General features: G+C 41.8%; 1 protein-coding gene across 11 annotated transcripts in view; it reads left to right on the forward strand.

Annotated features, from left to right (window-relative positions):
• The window catches only part of MTCL1 (microtubule crosslinking factor 1), a 113,733-nt gene extending 95,327 nt beyond the window's left edge, over positions 1 to 18,406 (forward strand). For 7 of the 11 annotated variants that reach the window (XM_049830221.1, XM_049830224.1, XM_049830227.1 and 4 more), the window contains 4 exons: positions 3,836 to 4,141; positions 7,515 to 7,546; positions 8,970 to 10,524; positions 17,198 to 18,406. In XM_049830221.1, the coding sequence (XP_049686178.1) occupies positions 3,836 to 4,141; positions 7,515 to 7,546; positions 8,970 to 10,524; positions 17,198 to 17,407 (2,103 nt within the window). In that variant the 3' untranslated portion in view covers positions 17,408 to 18,406. Of the gene's footprint in view, positions 1 to 3,835; positions 4,142 to 7,514; positions 7,547 to 8,969; positions 10,525 to 14,056; positions 14,115 to 17,197 lie in introns of all 11 variants that reach the window. The other 4 variants (XM_049830231.1, XM_049830232.1, XM_049830226.1 and 1 more) reach the window with 2 other exon arrangements.
• Positions 18,407 to 18,992: the final 586 nt, after the last annotated feature.

Below are 18,992 nucleotides of genomic sequence, written 5' to 3' on the forward strand. Positions count from 1 at the left end.
AAAGCTTCTGTGCATCTCTTCATGCTAAAACACTCAATCCCACATGCAGGGTTATTCAAGGTTTGATATATAGCTTCCTGCCAAAAAAGTCTGTTCATCTGTGAATTAGCCACCAAAGATGCAGCTGCTGTAACTGTTCAGTCTCAACTGAATTCTTTTTCTCTAGGAAAAGAACCCAGGGGTTAAGACAAAGGGCCCTGAATGTTAACAAATAAACAGCTATCAATACTAAACATTCAGAAGATATTTCTGACCTTGGTCACGTGAATTTTGTGCACACCTCAGCTATCATTTGCAAATCTGATAACTGCATACCTGTCCCCTTGTTTTTCGTGCCTATCCATACTTTCGTCTGCTTGGTATTAGAGACAAATTATACCTAATGAATTTATTATTTGGTTGGAAGCCACACAAAAAATAAAAAGTTTAATGAGGGAAAGTTAATACACCGTTTCTGACTGAACATTGTTCAGCTCTGAGTCATGCATTCCAGGAAAAGCAAGAAAAACAACTGAAATTGTGGGTCCTCAATTAACTGAATACTTTCTGTCCTTAGAACATCAGAAATGAAACAGCACCAGATTTGTGCATGCTCTCTAGGGAGCACTACACTTGAATGAAGCACAAAGTAGCTTCACAAGTTAAGTTGATGAAAGTCCAGTGTAACTTCATGAGTTTTAGAAAAGGGTTCGTTATCTGTGTCTTACATTCCCATGCCTGGGCTGAAAGAAGAAGCTAAAGAAAAGACACCAGGCTGTAAATATTATGAGTGCAAGACTATACCTCAGTTTAAGCTATGGCTGTTAAACCCACAGAGAGGCACTTAGGAAAATCTGTACTCTATGGATATTTCTAAAATCACTGCTAAAAGTGTAGGTCTGAGTGGGCAGTGACCAATATGAAGGTTTTACAGACAAAGAAAGGTGATTTTTTTTAGTTTCTAAATTTAAAAATGTCAATAGATTATATTCTGGATTTTTTAATCTCCCATTTATCTGAGGGGTTTTGTGTATACTTCATGCAGCTTGTTGAGCTAGCCCTTATAAAGCAGCCCAATAGTACGTCTCCTAAGATAAAACAACCAACACCTGTGAGCTTAGGAAGGCTTGTAGCAGAGCTCTTCATCCAAATTACCTGGTTTCCAGGTTCAGTGGCAGAAGGTGCCGAGTTCTCCATGGCTTGACTGAGCTGGTTTCTAACTGTTGAGTTTCAGTGGCCAAACTGCCTCCTGTGCATTCTTCATGCACAATAGGAATTAAATAACCCTCAGAAAATTTCCCAGTGTACTAAGGATGTGGACACAAACTTTTCTTCAGATAGTCACTGGTACCCCTTCGGATGTTTGTGCTGCTGCCCCTATCAACTATTTTTTAATATTATCTCTTCAGTGTATCCTCAATAGCTTGAGGGACTTAACCTGTTTAAAGACTGCTTTTTCTCTTCCCTGGGAATGCGGCACATTGAAGGAAGAGACAGAGAAATCCCTGTTAATGTTACCTAGCCTTTGATTTTCTTTAAACCTGACATAACCTCTCAGTGTCATCTTAGGAGAGCCTACAAGATAGCTCTTAACTAGTCCTGGAGCTGATTTCTTTTGTTAGTATTCTGAAACCTCTAGGCTTCAACCATACATTTACTGTAGAACAGAGTTGTAGACAGAATTAGCAATAGATAGGGGAAATAAAAAATATTATATCAAGCTAATTTCAGACAACTAGATGGTCAGAAATAACATCTGAAATCTTGGCTACCTGCCTGAAAAACTTCGTAAGTCCATCTTTGCTTCCAGTCAAACATTTGCCTGTGTGACAGAAAGCTTCCAAATATTTACAGGCTTTTAGTTGAATATCCTCTCAGATTGCACTCATGCCCTGCTTTATATGGAAACAATTAGTATATCTCTGAAGTCTTTCTCCCCAGGGTTTTTCTATGTGTATTCCATGTATGGCAATATGTAGGGGATGAGGAGACTCACCAGTGTGTATGTTTGCAAAACAGAGTCTAAGAGATGGCAGAAGCATGTGTGCCAAATTTCATACTAATGCTTTATGCCTGTCTGCTTTCACACAGCTCCTGAATAATACATGTATGATAAGGGAGAAGCTCACACCAATGTATAAAATATATAAAATACTTTACACTGGATGGTTATGGGAATACTGCTCACATATAAAAAACACAATGACCTACTTTTTTTCAGAGCTCAAAGTTGTGTTTTTTTCTTTTTTAGTACAGTGTCACTTTGTTTACCCTTAGAGAATCTCCCTCCTCTGTGCTCCTAAAGCTAATTGTGCACAGAGCACACTGGCAAATACTTAAACCCACAAAATCACCTGTATGAAAAGTTGCGTGTTTAAAGGTATAAACACACAGGGACTCAAAATCATTAGTCACTCTTGAAAAGCTAGGCCAGTATTTGTCACTTTAATTCTCCTGTCAGCTGTCTGAGATTCAGAGAGTGAGCCTGTATCTATACTGTTTTCTCATAAAGGTTCCCAGATCATTATCTTTATAGGATCTCTGAAAATCTGGAAGAGCTTGCAACTGGAACTATACATACAGAAAACATGTGATTACCATTTCTCCTTGCTTTGGGTCTTGCCCATGCGCTGGGGAATGGACTCCAGGATCTCCAGGGTCTTCCAGACCCTACCTTTATATGATACCTTAAATTAGCTCCTTTTAATAAAACTGTTTCAGATTTTGTATATCATGAGAAAAACACTGAAGATGCATTCCTTTTTGTAGACCTGAATCAAGCAAAAATCTCACTGATTTCAGCCCAAGTGCAAATTTAATCATTTGGGACCTAAAATGTTCTGGTCAACATTAGGCAATACAGTGTCTGTTTATTTTTCCAAACACATGCAACAAGATTAAAATGATGTGTTTTGTTGGTAGTCAGTCTCTAGGGTCCTAGGGAGTGATTTGCATTTGCAGGTGATTGTCACTAATCTTAGCATGCTGCCCTAGCAAAAAATTAGTTACTTATCAGATTCCTGCTGTCATTCATCATGTTTGAAAATTTCACTTACTTTATCTATCCTGTTGTATTTACAGTTAAAGGAGAAGTTGATCACATAATCTAATTTTAAGATTGGCAATTTCACTAGTGGTTCACCATCTCTTTGCCCAGCTTTTGCAAAGTGTAGAGTTAATAGCTTTGATGGACCTTCCATAAATATGCATTTTCTTCAGGCATGCCTTGCATGCCTAATTCATCCCTTTGATAATGCTGTTCTGTACAAATAGTCAACTTTCTAGACATGTGTTAGGGCTAGACAATCTATAAAACAAAGCTTTTGTCTTTTGTTAAGTGGAATTTTCCACCTCTGGAAACAAGTGATGTAGACAAAAGTGCAAATTTGTATTGCTGACCAGAAGAAAAATGTATTTGTTTTGATGACACTCCAAGTCACTCACCCTTCCTTGAGCTTCTACTTGTATTGCTTTAGGATCTCATATCAAGATTGCTTTTAAATAACAGTAAGTGTTGATTTGATTCCTTAAAAATCGGATTACAGACAGATGCATTATTTTTGTTTATATATGCACACAGTGTGTATATATGTATACATATATATGTAAAGAAGCATAACTATACATATACATATTTAATCACTCGAATTCCCATGAGTAATAGCATCAAAGTCCTAGAGACATCTCCCTTTGCAGAAGGACCAGTACAGCAAAGCCGTCGTCCCTGGAGCCAGGTGGTGATTTCGAGGTGCCTCCTCAGGGCACAGGTGCCTTGCTTCTGGGGAAGGATGACTTCTGCAGAATGCTATATACTACATAAGTAATTGCTGTTCCTTTTAATTTGCCTTGTATCCAGCTTCAGAAAGAAGTGAGCCCACGAAGAGGAGGTGGTTTTCTGTGTGACCAGAAGGAGAGTAACCTTCGTCCATTTACGACCCAGGGGAACCTTCACATGCCTCGTCCAATGGGGTCAAGATCCTACTCTGATTCAGACACCATTCAGTTTGACAATTCATCACTGTCTAAGCTGAAGGAGAGCGATCGGTGCAGCGCCACGGAAAACCTCTTTCTGGAGTCGCTGTCTCTTGATTCCCCTGATGAATCTGATGAGCACCGGTCTCAGCATCTGGAGCGAGAGAAATTCTTGACCGGATTAACGGAAGTATGCTCTCTTCTACCTTTTATCAAGCTGGCGTGTTGTCTCTTATGTCAGAACTGGTACAGCATCCTAGCTGTAGGAAGTGAGATATTGTGACACAGACACAGCTTACAGTTACCCAGTAGTGAATTTGGTATGGACAAGATTTTGTTTCTTGTTATGAGCTGATTAGAGCTGATATGAGCTGTCAGTCATCTGGGAAACTGGGAGCCAGCCTAAAGGTCCCAAAGATAACCTCGCCTCGTGGCCATTTGTGTTATGAATGATAACTATATTTGACACAACATATTGGTTTAAAAGGTCTTAAATCTCTTCCAGTTGTGAGTAGACACATATATATGAAGAAACATGGGCTATATTTTGTTAGTAAAGCAGTAAGTGCTGTAGCGAGGCACTTCTAGTTGTTCCGTTGTGGGTGCCTTCTAAATAGATTAGCATGAGTAAGTGGATGAGATGTTAAAAAAATAGTTATTCTTCATCAGCAAAGTACCTACTCTGAGATCACACCATAAAGCTATAAAGATGTAAAATGCAGTGCTAAGAGATGCCATTGGGCCATAGTGAATGTAGTCTATGTCCTGCTAAAATCTGCACCACTATAGGCTTACTTTCATAGTTCCAGGTCTTCATGGTTTTGTTTATATTGTTGCTGAATGAAACCCAGGGTACCCATCCCCATACACTTGTACAAAGTAGCCTGTGAACTGGCATATGATATTAGTAGCACTGAGAAAGTTCACAATAACCACAATCATACACTTATTGGTTCCTATGAAATTAAAAACACGGTGCAACTTCAAAATGCTAGTATCGCCTTTATTTTCTATTGTTCCTTGAATGTTAATGGCTGTTACTGAACAAGAAGCATAAGGAGACTGCCAGAAGTTAAAATTATCAGGCAGGCAGCATGTTGCTTGATGCAAGTTTTGAGTACTTTCTTCTTGCCTGAAAATTCAGATTTGTGCACATGGGTTAGACATTCGGCTTGTGCCCTGAGTGGGTAAATACTGGTTGAGTGTATACGTTATAGCGAATAGGGAAGTACCTGTGTACTCTGTCTTGAAAATTTGACTGCTCTGGAAAAGAGTTTGTCAGCAGGTCAGATCTCAAGCTCCCTGCAGGACCATGTTCACTGGTGTGCCTTGACTGCGTGCCTGTGAAAATTTGGCCCAAGCATTTCTTTGAGATGTATAACTTTGTTACTCAGCTAAAGGATTGGGCAATCAAGTCCTTTGAGAGGAAGAAGAGAAAAAAAGATTAAGAGAGGCAAGAAATGTGACAGCCCTTCTTATGTTTTAAGTAGCTGTATGTACTTGTGTGTTCCAGTTAGATTTTCCTCCCTCAGTGCCATAAATGTACCACTGTCAGTGTGGGATCCCATATTTATTATTTCTTAGCTTTTCTTTCATATATGTCCAAGTGCTCAGTGAAGAATGTTGGTACCACTGTCAGGGATCTATGTTTTGTGTTTAATTTTGATTGCTGTTTTCTTTCCTTCAAATTCAGTCTGATATTTAAGAAGGGAGATCTCTCTTCCCTTTGCTGTTTTTCAGACATTACCACCATTAACAAAAGTGTTGGCAGCAAAATTTGGTCTTTGTTGATATTTGCATAGCTTCTTTCCTTCAAAGCATGCTTTAGTGAAACCTGGACAAAGTCATTTCGCCTCAGAGGCTTTGTTCAAGCGAGAATGGAGTTTAATGAATAGCTTAACTGAGGGTGCACAGAGGCAACTGCAGCCTGCTGACTGTTCCTCTCCTCTGTATTTTCTTTGTGGTACTAACTGCAGTAGAAGTCAATTCAGTCTTCAGCCTGATTCTCCATTCAGTTAGATCAGATTTACTTTGTAGTAACTCCACTGAAGCCACCAACATTATTCCAGACTTACACCAGAGTGAATACAGGGAGCATCAGTTTACTCCTGTCTTTTCCCCTGACTCTGAATAAATCACAGAAAGTTATTTGCTGAGTTAAGCGGTGCTCTTTTTGAATACTCACAATTTGAAATACAATTCTGTGTTGGTAAAGTTCTTGATTTCATGAGGTCTATCGTGCTTTAACCCCAGCCAGCAACTAAGCACCACACAGTCACTCACTCACTTCCCCCCGACCCAGTGGGATGGGGGAGAGAACCAGGAAAGAAAAAAAATAAAACTTGTGGGTTGAGACAAGAACAGTTTAACAGGACAGAAAGGAAGAAAATAATAATTATAATAATAACAATAATAAAACAATTGGGATATACAAAACCAAGTGATGCACAATGCAATTGCTTACCACTTGCCAACCAATGCCCAGTTAGTTCCCGAGCAGCGATCCAACCCCAGGCCAACTCCCCCGCAGTTTATATATTGGGCATGACATCCCATGGTATGGAATAGCCCGTTGGCCAGTTTGGGTCAGCTGTCCTGGCTGCGTCCCCTCCCAACTTCTTGTGCCCCTCCAGCCTTTTTGCTGGCTGGGCATGAGAAGCTGAAAAATCCTTGACTTAGTCTAAACACTACTTAGTGACAACTGAAAACATCAGTGTGTTATCAACATTCTTCTCATGCTGAACCCAAAACATAACAGTGTACCAGCTACTAGGAGGAAAATTAACTCTATCCCAGCCAAAACCAGGACAAGTTGAATAAAAGTAATAGGACTCTTTTTGTCCTGATCATATTTTGTATTCTCCATAGTTTATTAGAAACATAAGCAAAGAGTTAAAATAATAACTGTAGAGCAATTGCTTCAGAAGTATCTGTTAAAAAACCCAACTCATTATAGGAATTGTCACAGGGAAATAATTGCCATAGAAACATCTTAATGCCATTAGCAAGCTGTAGGTGTTCCCCCTATGAAACAAGTAACAGTTTTCCCATACATTTAATGTAGCTAGCTTAATGAGTTTCAACTGGTGCCATTTGTTGGTTCCTAGAGAACACATAATGAAATCCTATGTCAAAGGACCCCAGTTTATCTCTTATTTCAGCACAGCTAGGTCTCTGGTATAAAGCAGATCACCTCCACAGAACAAATTCACTCACAAAGATATGGTCCAAACCAATATATTATACATGTGGAAAAAAGCAGCTTACTTCCATTTGTGATTGCACGGGACTATAAAAGTTTAAGGCTGTTGTAGATTTGGCATACAGGCTTTCCCTGCACTGTCTGTTGTCCTGATGGGATTTCCCATTCTACTGCCTATGTACAAAGGGAAGAATATTCCCACTGGCAATTTTAGGATTCCTTAGCAGGGGCAAAATCAGCCACTTTTTAGAGACAAACACACTTGTTGCGACTAACAGGAAGTGAATGACAAATATGCACAAGCTAATGCCACGTACAGGTTCAGAAATAACTTATCCTGTTTGTTTCTGGTTTTCTTCAGGAGGAAGAAACACACAAAGGAAATCTTCAAAGGTGAGTAAAACTTACAGGGAAAAACCCAGCACATATTCAGCTGCCAGAGCTATAGCTCTGGCACCCAAACCACAAACCTGGGGCATAGCTGTACCACATCCTAAGCAGCCTGCGAGCCAGATTAATGGATTTACCCAGGGATTAATTTGTCTCAATATGCTTGTGTTCTACTCTGATTAACTTGGACTACATTCAGCTGTGGTGCACAAAGATCAAACTGTATGAACGTGCATGAAGCTGCAGCTTACAATGAAGGCTACACCTACCTTAGCGAGTAGTGCAGACCTGTAGACATCAGCATATAGAGGAAAACAGTTGGTGCTGAGGACCTGACATGCCCCTGCATGTCAGGAATATTTTGCTTTGGACTAGTTCTGGTCTGATCCCGTGGGCTGAATACCCACCTAACCCTAGAATGCATTAGTTGTGCTTCTGGAGAGCATCTTCCAGCTCACTTTCAGCCCAAAGGAACCCAGCCCATGCCCTCTGAGATTGCCCCTGATGCAAACCAGAGCATCTGAATAGGACATCCACTTTATAAACTGCACTCCTGATCTCACCTAACTCCCTAACATAGATGCACCCTAACTGCAATTGGTGCTCTTGATTAAAATCTCAATTAAAATCTCACAGTGTGATTTTACTGTACCTTCCAGATCACTGATCTATAAAACCCACTGCTTACTGGATCCTCACCCAGCTTGAGCTGCTTCATTGAGCCGACTCTGATAACTACACTCATTTGCATTTTTAAGTAGTCCCATTTGGAAGGCTTCTTTTTTTGTTTGATTTTTTTCTTAAAATGAAGCAGTAGGACAACTCAGCTGAATGCTTGTGTTTTGTACAAACTAGCGAAATGCAGGAAAGCCAAGAATTCAGCATTTCCACATAGCGATTCCCTTTGGTTGAATTTTAGCACAAGCTCAACTGGCCAAGCCAGTTCAATGTAACAGCATCTAGGCTGGATGTCCCACCTCGCTATGCACCAGCTGTGCAGCCTGCGCAACCTCAGGAGTGGGGGTGGACTTGCTGATTTCCCAGCAAGTCAGAAATACTCTGCACTTGCTTTGAAAAGTGTGCCTTGTATTGTCGCAAACACTTATTTTCTGTGAATGGTATATTTCTGAAATGCATCCTACTGCTCCATATTTCAGACATTTGCCAAGCAGTAATCCATGAGAAAGTAAATTAAGAGCCATTAATAAACCATTTGGTACTTTTAAAGACACATCAGGAATGCTTGTGTTTCACAGCTATTTTAAAGATAATAAAAGGGAACATTAATGAAAGAGAGGGCTAAAGTGTTTTTATATATAAGCAGATAGTGAAAGTTGGGTTTCCTGAGTTAGTTTGCTGCTGAAAATAAGTCTCTCTGTGAGAGTTTCCAAGCCTATGAGTGACTCCCTCATGTTTCCCTTTCCAGGGCGATGTCTGTTTCTTCCATGTCAGAATTTCAGCGCCTGATGGATATTTCTCCGTTTCTACCAGAAAAAAACTTGCCTTCATCCAGCAGCAAAGACGACATAACCCCTCCCCTGTCTCCTGATGATCTGAAATACATCGAGGAGTTCAACAAAAATTGGGATTACAGTAACACTAGGAACCATGGTGCAGCCACCGAGAAGCCTGCAGAAGGCTGGGCAGAAAGGATAGAAATTGGGAAAGCTGGGAATGATCCTGCTTCAGATCCCTTCCAGGCATGGTACCTCACCACCAGTGTCACTATGACAACTAACACCATGACCAACCCAGAGCACTGCCAGAAGCAGCCAATGAGGAGTCATGGTGTAAGTGAAAAAATGGGGGTTCGTGTCTTTCACAGCCCACCAGTTGTCCGTAGGTTTGATAACTCAGTGATAGCTGGCAGTGAAGGGAAAAACCAGGCTGAGCCAGACTTCCTGTTTTCTGTGACCAAAGCTATGGGGAATGTCACTGAGACAAAAGGTGCTTCCTCGGATATGTTTGGAAGATGGTCTTGTGACCTGGCCAAACATCATAAGGATTTTCTGGAGAGTGGTCTTCATCCCATTGAACGTCCTATTTGCACTACTGTGGGCTTTGCCTCGCCCTTGCACAGCTTGGAGATGTCCAAAAACATGAGTGATGATATGAAGGAGGTCGCTTTCTCTGTCCGAAATGCAATACGCTCTAACTCTAATTCAACAGAGCCTCAGTTTAAGGACACTGCATGTCAAACCAATGGTATGAGAACGACAGGGACGCAGACCACCCAGACGATCAGTGTTGGCTTGCAGACAGAAACCCTGCGCAGTATCACCAGCAGTCCACACAAATGTCTGACACCAAAGGGGGGGTCCACACCTGTCTCTTCACCATCCAGAAGCCTAAGAAGTAGGCAAGTGACCCCTGTCATTGAAAAGGTCCAAGCTAAGTTTGAGCGCACATGCTGCTCCCCCAAATACGGCTCTCCAAAGTTGCAAAGAAAAATCCTTCCCAAATCAGACCAGCCAAATAGCCGGACTTTGCCTGGCACACCTCAGAAAGGATTCAGTGAGTCCGCTTGGGCTAGATCAACTACTACAAGGGAGAGTCCTGTCCACACCACTATCAACGATGGCCTTTCCAGTTTGTTCAACATTATTGACCATAGCCCCATCTTTCATGAGACCTTCCAAAAATGCCCCAGGTCTAGCAGCCGGTCCAGGTCAGCAGAACCCAGACCAGAACTGGGCCCAGTGCAGGAGCCATGTACGAATGCCCGTGGCAGATCACCCAGTCCTCTCCGGTTGGGGACAGAGACACAAAAGGAAGAAGGGACTGAGGTGACAAGTATCAGGCAGGACTTATCTGCTCCTCCAGGGTACACACTTACAGAAAATGCTGCCAGGATCTTGAATAAGAAACTTTTGGAGCATGCCTTAAAGGAAGAGAGAAGGCTACCTTCACACAGCCCACCAAATCTTAGCAATGACAACAGCACAGGAGAAATTGTCAAAGTAGATCCAGGGTCCATAGAGGTAATGAGTTTGTTTGTTTTTCCTCCTATAGCTAAATGCACTCTTCTTTGAACAAATGCATTACGAGATCTCTTGCAGTCCTAGTGAGTATTTACAATTAATATCTTAGTCCTGTCATGGTACCACCAGCGAGTCCCAGTCATGAAACTATTGGATTAGTCACTAAAGAACATTAAAGAATTAAGTTTCTATCCTGACAGCTTATCGGGCTTGAAAGCATCAGAAGAGCTTTATCCTTTACAGGATAAAGATGCCTTTACAGGATAAAAATGGTTCTCTGCTGAATGACTGGGGTAAGGATTTTCTGTCACAAGACACACCACATTACAGATGCTCTAGGGACTCTAGGTTTGAGTAAATTTCTCTTTTATGCTGGATGGAGAGGTAGACTCTTTCTCCTACACAAGGATGGGTGTTAATAAGTTTGTGTAAAAAATAGTCTCTACAATACCCTGAACCAAAACTTTAGGGCATTCAGCATACCTTTTCTGGATGCATCTGATTAAGTTTGGCTCGGGTCTATGAATGTGATTAAATGGCATGACATTTGGTACCAACTGTTGCTGCCTCACAAAAATAAGAAAAAGAAAGAAAAAAAAAAAAAGATAACTTGTCTAAGCACATACCTACTTAGCATTTAAGAACTCTTTATTGATATTTTGCTGTCAACAGTGTAACAGTCATCATCTGTCTCAGCAAGTATGCCCAGGTATTGGGGGTCAGAGTCTCAGGTACAGTAACGTGCTAGAGCAGTCAACAAAAAAGAGGGTGTAATGATGGACAAAAGCTTTCAGTTATCAGTGTCTAAGCCTCCTGTTTCTGGTAAACCTTTTGCACATGAAAATGTTACCCTGAGGAGGCCTGAAGAAGCTGAATTATGCCCAGCTCTTACCGGCATGTGTTGCCTTTCTGGTACAGCACTGGAATGGCATGTACCCTGCTGGTTGATGAAACTCCCCAGGGCAGGAGACCATTATCCTCTCTGCCCCATGCTGCGCCTTTAGCATCCTGATGTTTTGGTCATCCTCAGATGCAGGGGGCAGCAGCTTCTCCTTGATCCCTGTGCACCCCAGACATCCCACTTTGGCCTCGCTGGGCTGACTCCAACCGCCCCTGCCTCAGCCTCCAGGGAAGGTTCAAACGCCATTTTCTAACTCAACATTTGGCTTGAAGGATTTGTGGGGACCTAAGTGCTGAGACTTTTGGTCTGCAGTTTGCTTTGCACTAATGGGTGGTTCTCAATGGACAGTTGGTTCCTCTTTTGTAGGTACTGCTCAGAGGATGTGATCTTTTTTTGCCTAACAGAGGAACCAAAGCTGAGGATGCATTCCCCATATACAGTCTAAACAGATATAAATAGGGAAGTTTGTACATATAAAAAAGAAACCACATGCACATTGTAAATAACAGTGAATTAAAGTGGACTTTGTGCACAAACTTCAGAGAGAACAAAAGTGGGAAGCAGCAGCCTCATTTATTTGACTCTTTCTAGCTATCTCTGTATTTTGTCTTTAGTTTGAAATAGTGGGAAGGCACTACCAGTCCTTATTAGAAAGTGTGTTGTACTCTTACATGTTCAACTCAGCTTTGCCTTCAAGGCATCCCTGGAAACTTGATTTCCTCCTGCACCTTTTAAATGTCTCAGCAGATTTCAAATATAAGTAAACGGATGTCATCCCACATCATCACAAATTGCTGATGGCAAAACACAACTAGCATTCAGTACCTGAGTTTGATGCACGGCGATATTTTGGTCAATGCTGTTTAGCAAAAACTCAATGACCATCAACCTGGCAGAAAATTGCTCTCTTGTGAATTCTCAGTATCTTCTGCCTCATTTTTTGAGTTCCGAGCCTCAGAGCTAAGAATTGTTTTTCCTTGCAACTCTTAATTGGTTGTTATGACTGTTATCTAGGTGGGCAGGTTATGATCTTTGGGTGGTCCTGTCATTTCTCAGGAATGTGCATTGAAAAGGAAGGTGGTGGGCATTCACATGATGAGCTTTGCTTTTCTTAGGTGAGGTGATGCTGTACAAGATAATGGAGCATGGGTTTGCTGCTGAAAAGAAAACTGCAAATAAGTTTAGACTCTGCAGATGCCTTGGGTTATTTATGGATTACACTGACCACACAAATTACACTTTGTACAAATTTCATTTAGCACATTTTGTACAAAGCCAGATGCAGCAGTTCAGCGAATTATGATCTAGTAGGAGGCAGGCTGTTCTTGGGGCAGTGTCATGTCAGCACTGCCCCAGCCACCCTCCCATAGATCCCTGCTCTGCTTCCCCCTAACCTGTTGGTTTCTGGCCAAGACAAGTGACCTTCTTGCCACCGAACACCTTGTTTCTGCAGTCGTGGCATGGTGTATTAATAACTTTTAGACTTGCATGGAGCACCTGTTTGTGGCTTTTCTTTAATTTGAGCTTCTGAGTGGTTTAGTTACATAATTTCCTTTTATATTTCTGCTGCAAAGATGAAATCTAGTTCATATATATATTTATATATTTACATACATATGTATGTGTGCATGTGAGTGTATATGCATACAGAGTAGTAATAACTTTGTATCTTCTAACTTGCCCAGAGCTTCTTAGAAGCAAATTCATATCTACCCAGTGCAGCCTACTAGTGTCTTATCCTGCTTAATTCACTAAACCACTAACTTGCATATCATGGGGTTTATAAATACTACTATTAAAAATGCAGATTAACATTACCTACCTAACATTGTAAGAGCTATATTAACATTTTTCTTCTATGACTAGCAAGGGTATAAATCATAGAGGTTACACAACAGTCCTGGACTGGGGGTCAGACTCATTTCTGGAGACAGCACTGTGAAAGGACTATCCACACAGACCCACGGAGGAGAGGGCAGCTGCTGCATCCTCTGCTTGCTGGGGCAGAGCAATTACCGCACACGCACACTCACCACTGAACCATTCAGCATGGGAGGGGGAAAGTTAAAAAGAAGGGAAGGTGGTGTCATAATTAAAGGGCTTTTGCTTTAGTTTGAGTCTCCCATCCAGTGTCACTGTTAAGCAAGGGAGAAGGGTGAGGCAAAGAGCTTTCATGAAACCTGAGCAACATAAACATGAGCAACACAAAATATCATTTGCTTTTTCGCTTGTTAAAGACTTCCTAAGCAGAAAATACAGCTTTATTCCTCTTTCATAGTAATGTGATTTTTCCCTAGCACTAATCAAGGTTGGCAAAGGATAACAGATGTCTTTCTCTGCTGAGTAGAAATGTTTGTTTAATGCTATGTCCACTGCTGAGACTGTGCTAGGATTGCAAAAGGTTGGTTTGTTTGCTCCCTTCCTTTCTAAATCTTTTCTGCTTGTGGCTTATCTTTCATTTTTTATTATTAGTTTCCCTGTGATAGCAGTGGTAACATGATCTGAATGGGTAGTAACATCTGGAGACTTCTTCCTTGCTGACATGAAATCTTCACTTTAAAAAAATAATTGATTAAAACAGTTCTTTCCAACCTACTTGCTTTCTTTTTCTTTTCTGTCTGTTCTGTCCAGAACCAAACTGTCTTATTAACTGCCCCCTGGGGACTCTAACCCTGCCCGCCTCACTGCTGTAAGTCCTTTCTACTTTGTTTCCAGAGCTTTCCAAAAGCAGTCATTTTTTAACATGTGGGTTAACAAAGGGAAATAAATGACCACAGCTCCAGAGGTATCAGTGTGCACCCAACATCCCTGTGGAGTCCTTTGTACACAATGGTCAGTAAGCACTCAGAACAGGATCCCATCTGCCATCTCCTGTGGTAGCATGGGCTATGAAGAGGTCACACTTAAGTGAAAATTTGTGCTGTTGGGGTTTTTTGTTAAATTTTAAAAAATTGGCAAAATTTAAGACCAACATAAAGGTATGCAAAAATGTTGGGGAGGGATTCAGATTTATAACAAAGTTGGGGTTTTTTTGTTGGTTTTTTTTTGTTGTTTGGTTGGGGTTTTTTTACAAATACACAGTACTGTGCAGGGCTTCTGGCTGTCCCAGCATACATTCCCTCTGGCCATGGCTACAGCAGCAGGTGGAGAAGGCTGGGGAGGGGGCTCCAGCACCAGCCTGTGGCTGACAGTCACCCTTGCTCATTAAGCTGTTCCTGGCCCGGTTTTTGGCCAGTGGCTGGGGTTGCTGCAGCTGAAGGAGGGAAGAAGCTGTGCAGACATGAGCTGTGACCATCGACTCTGCCTCAGAGCCAGAAAACTCTTTTATTTACTTATTAATATAGGCATAGCCGTGGTGGCTGACAGCCTGGCTTAGGAAATAGCTAGAAACTAAACCTGAAATAATCTTTCCCCTTTTCAATGTCTGGGCTAAGAAGTGCTGCCTCTCCACCCACTCCCCCAAGCAATCACCAAACTAAATTACCCACAGGATATTAATTTTTTTAAAACATTTCTAGCTATGACAGCTACATGTGGTAGGTGAGGAGGGCGCTTCTCAAACCATTCTGGACAGTTTCCTTGTCATGGCTGGATTTCCTTAGTGCATGACAAGGAAGCCATGCTGCAGGTGGGGATGACTGACTCAGCCAGCACGTTATAAGATTATGCTGTCAGTCACTTGTCGGCCCTGGAACAACATCCATCCCTAGCGCAGCCTTGTGTTGTGCTGGGCATGTGTACATCACAGATAAGATGAGCTTAATCCTGCTGTTCAGTAAAAGCTGACCAACACCTGCGGGTGTGCTGGAGAGAAGCTTTTGAACTGGGAGGCAACAGTGGAAATAAATTTTGTTGTCACCATGCTGACTCTTATTTACTGCTATAAAACTAGGATAAAGCAGCCAGAAGCAAGCAGCACTATAAAGAGATCATTTTAAGCCACTGTTTAGAAAGAGGCTAAGACAAAACCCGCAGATCTTATAGCCTCGCACCATGTTGCGCTGCCTGTGAGTGTTGCTGTGCACATGGATTTATCTTAACAAATCTGAGTCTAGTGGCAGCTTTCACAGAAAGTATGTTGCCCCAGGCACAATGGGATAAGCTGAAGTAAGGACACGGAGTCAATCTTGTTAGCACCAACTTATATTTCAGCCTTACCATTGTTTTAGCAAGGGTTGCTCTGAAGTTTACGGCACAGAGATGGGCTGGGGGGCGAGGATGCAGAGAGGCAGCAGTGTAGGCCTAGGCTCCGTAGCCCCCTGACCAGCTTCTGCGGTGGCTCACTGGTCTTGCTCTCTGTGAGTGCCAAGGGCAGATGAACACAGCTCTGCCTTGAGCAGTGATGTGCAACTGTACATCACCCTGTTGGCTGCGTATTGCCCGAAGGCACCAAGGTTCGCCCTTTGCAGAGGTTTCCCCAAGTCTGATGATGCGCTCTCTCCAAAACACAGGCCTGCATAACCTCCATTTCCCATACCTCAGTTCTGTGATCTTTCTGTCATGTAACATTCATGTTTGGTCCTCCCACTGCAATGGAGAGGTTCAATGGCAGATCACCTTGTTTTTCACTGCCAATCATATCATGTTACCTACTCCAATATTCTCCATCCCTAGTCATGTTTCTGCTTCTCCATGTGAAAGAGTGTGCTGAATCCTTTCCTTCCTGCTTTGTCACTTTACTGATACCTTGGTTTTCCTGTGCCTTACCATGCCAGAGCTTTTCCTTTGCATTGTATTGTTTCTGGTCTCTCTCTTCATTTATCACGTTTGGATTCTGATTTTGAGACTGTTTTTTATTGACCTCTCCAGTGACTGCTCCTCAGTGTACACATTTCTATAGGTTGACAAACTCCTCTGATTTGCTTTTATAAGTTACAAAGTATGCAATGAAATTCAGAAGATTGGCTTTGGCACGACAAGACAGACTTGCTTCTACAATCACTCATCTTGATGTAAGGAGCATTCAGAGTGAGGCAGGAAGCCTAGCTGTGCTATGAGCAAAGTCCATAAATATTAGAGACAATTACCAACTTAGTGTCAGAGTGAAAAATCACAACTGCAGATTGTTTCTAATCGCAAAGGCAGGCTAACCAAGCCTGAACAGTGGAAAGTTGGTGGAGGAATAAAATTTCTGTTTTCTTCCATTTCTGTGAATGTCATATTTAATGTACAGTACCACTGAATCCTGTAATTCTCAGGCTTCAGCAGCTGGCAGTAAGAATCGATGTTGCAGAAGATGAAATCTGTAGGTAAGCCTCATCTTTAATCCTGCTGGAAATCATAACTGCTCCTGTAGTCATTATTCTGCTGCTAAGAAGTCTTTCCTGTGTGTCAGTCTGAACTCTGAAGCAAACAAAAGGAGTCAGTGGTTGATTTTCACCGCACTTGCAAATGCCAAACTTATCCCTTTTATGTCAGGTCAGCACTTAGAGCAATGTGATGTATAGTGGATTTTCCAGAGTTACCATGCAAATGTACTTTTCAGCTCTTCTCTTTCTAGCATAAGGAGAATTAGCAAATGGAAGTTTGTCAGCTACTCCAGCTCATCCCAGACCTCTTTCTTTCATTCTCTCCTTACCTATTCCACAAATCACGGACATACATGCAGATACCTGGAGCCCACACACAGCCAGATGTTCACTGCTTGCTTTTGTCCCGTGACATGACAGATGCTTAGCTTTAGTTTGAATTTTTTGTTTCTTAATTCTTTGCACATCCAGATGTCCTCTAATGCAAGTCACTAACTGCTGTTTTGCTCTCTTGGCTGCCAAGGAACTACCTTGTTCTGCACTAGCCCCGTCCCTCCAACCCTGCTTCTCCCGGCCAGAGAGACCAGCGAACCGTCGCCCACCGTCGCGATGGGCTTCACATTCCCCTACTGCCTCACAGTCGCAGTCCACCGGAGACCTGACTTCCTCAGAGGAGAGCGGAAGCAAGGAGCTGCTGGCAGAAACCCCCAGCCAGGGAGGCGAGCCCACCTGACTCTGCACGGGAGCAGAGGGGCTGCGACTTGTCTCTGCCAGGTCGCCTGCCAGCCGTCTGTGCCGCTTGAAGGGAAGTCTGCTTGGAGACGTCAAAGAATGTTCTCAGACGCAGCTGCTGAATGTCCGACCTGGGAAACAGAGGTGTTTCTAGAATGAAACAGTTAATGTGCCTGTAATATCTTAATTTTTTTCATAGCTGAGAAAACTATTTTTGTCTCCATCTTTTCTACATACAGTATATTAACAAAAAAAAGCAACAAAAAAAGGGTAAAAATTATATAAAGTAAAATTTAAAATAAAATGTAAATTAAGTTTTAAGGGAATTTGAATACATGCTTGCGCTCTCTCCAAATACTGACTGCCTTTTGGTTATATTTGCACTGTTATGTTTTCAATTTTGGTTTGGGGTTTTTTGGGTTGGGTTTTTTTTATTTCCTATAAAACTAGGGTCTTAAGTTAATTTTATTCTATTGTATTGTCAGTGTTACTGGTTTTTAAAAGTAAGGTTCTTAAAGATGCTTCAACTGTCTGAAGCGATACCTTTCAAGTAGTGAAGAAAGCCATTAAGCTAGTTCACTAGATTTGTATTGAGATGGAGGGGAATTCAAGTAAACACAAGAAAAAGTATAAAAAAAGAATGCCTCAGAAAGTCCATTTATGGAGTTAGCTGTAAAATACACCTACAATACTTGACTTGCATGCCTCTGGGTCCTCGCACTTTAGTGCATGTAAATACTGCTACTGTACCATCACGTAATGTGAGTCAATCTGTTTCACTGTAATATTGTGAATTTACCTGTACTGTACTTTTATTGTTGGTATTCTTGCATTGACTATACAAAGAGAGTTTTTAAATTATTGTTAGCAGTTCAACTGGCTATGTACAGCATTTACTGAGAACTTCCTTCGTTTTGGGAAAATCATGGAGATCTCTGGGCATACTAAATTGTAACTGGTCTTGTTTAAGAGTCTGTTGGAGACCATGTGAAGTGGAAATAAAACCCTCAGTATTTACAAGCTGTTTGAGTGCTTTGTGATGGTTTTTTATGATGGTACTTCCCAGGTTCATTTAACTGGGGGGGGGGGGGGGGGGGGGGAGAAGCCCCCAAAGTCCTCCTTTATTCATAAGGTAAGAAGAATGCTTCTGTATATGAAATAAATCATGGCAAAGCAAAATATTGTGCTGTGCTCCACAGACTCTTGTGAGCACTAGATCAGACCATTGGAAGGTTTCTAAATTCCCTCACTGAACTTTGCAAAACAGGTGCTCATGCAGATAGTGGGACACATCTTCTTATCTCTCTGAGGCCGTATGGCTTATTGCTTTCAGTCCTTCATGAAAGTGGAAACTAACCGGCTAAACATAATACCAGAAATATGACATGTCCTGTGTTAGTCCAAGTTTATGTCTCTTCTGCATTACACACAGAGACCAATAAAATAAGGGCTTTTGTAAAACCAGTAGCTAACACTGAGAAGTAAATGCAACCGAGAATTAGTGCACTTCTAAGAGGTGGAAGCCCCTTGAACTACTTTGCCTGGGACCGTCTGTTTGACCATATGCATTCTCTGGGAGCCCCAGA

Source organism: Accipiter gentilis, chromosome 27 (assembly GCF_929443795.1).
Source record: "Accipiter gentilis chromosome 27, bAccGen1.1, whole genome shotgun sequence".
In the NCBI taxonomy this organism is placed as follows: domain Eukaryota; kingdom Metazoa; phylum Chordata; class Aves; order Accipitriformes; family Accipitridae; genus Astur; species Astur gentilis.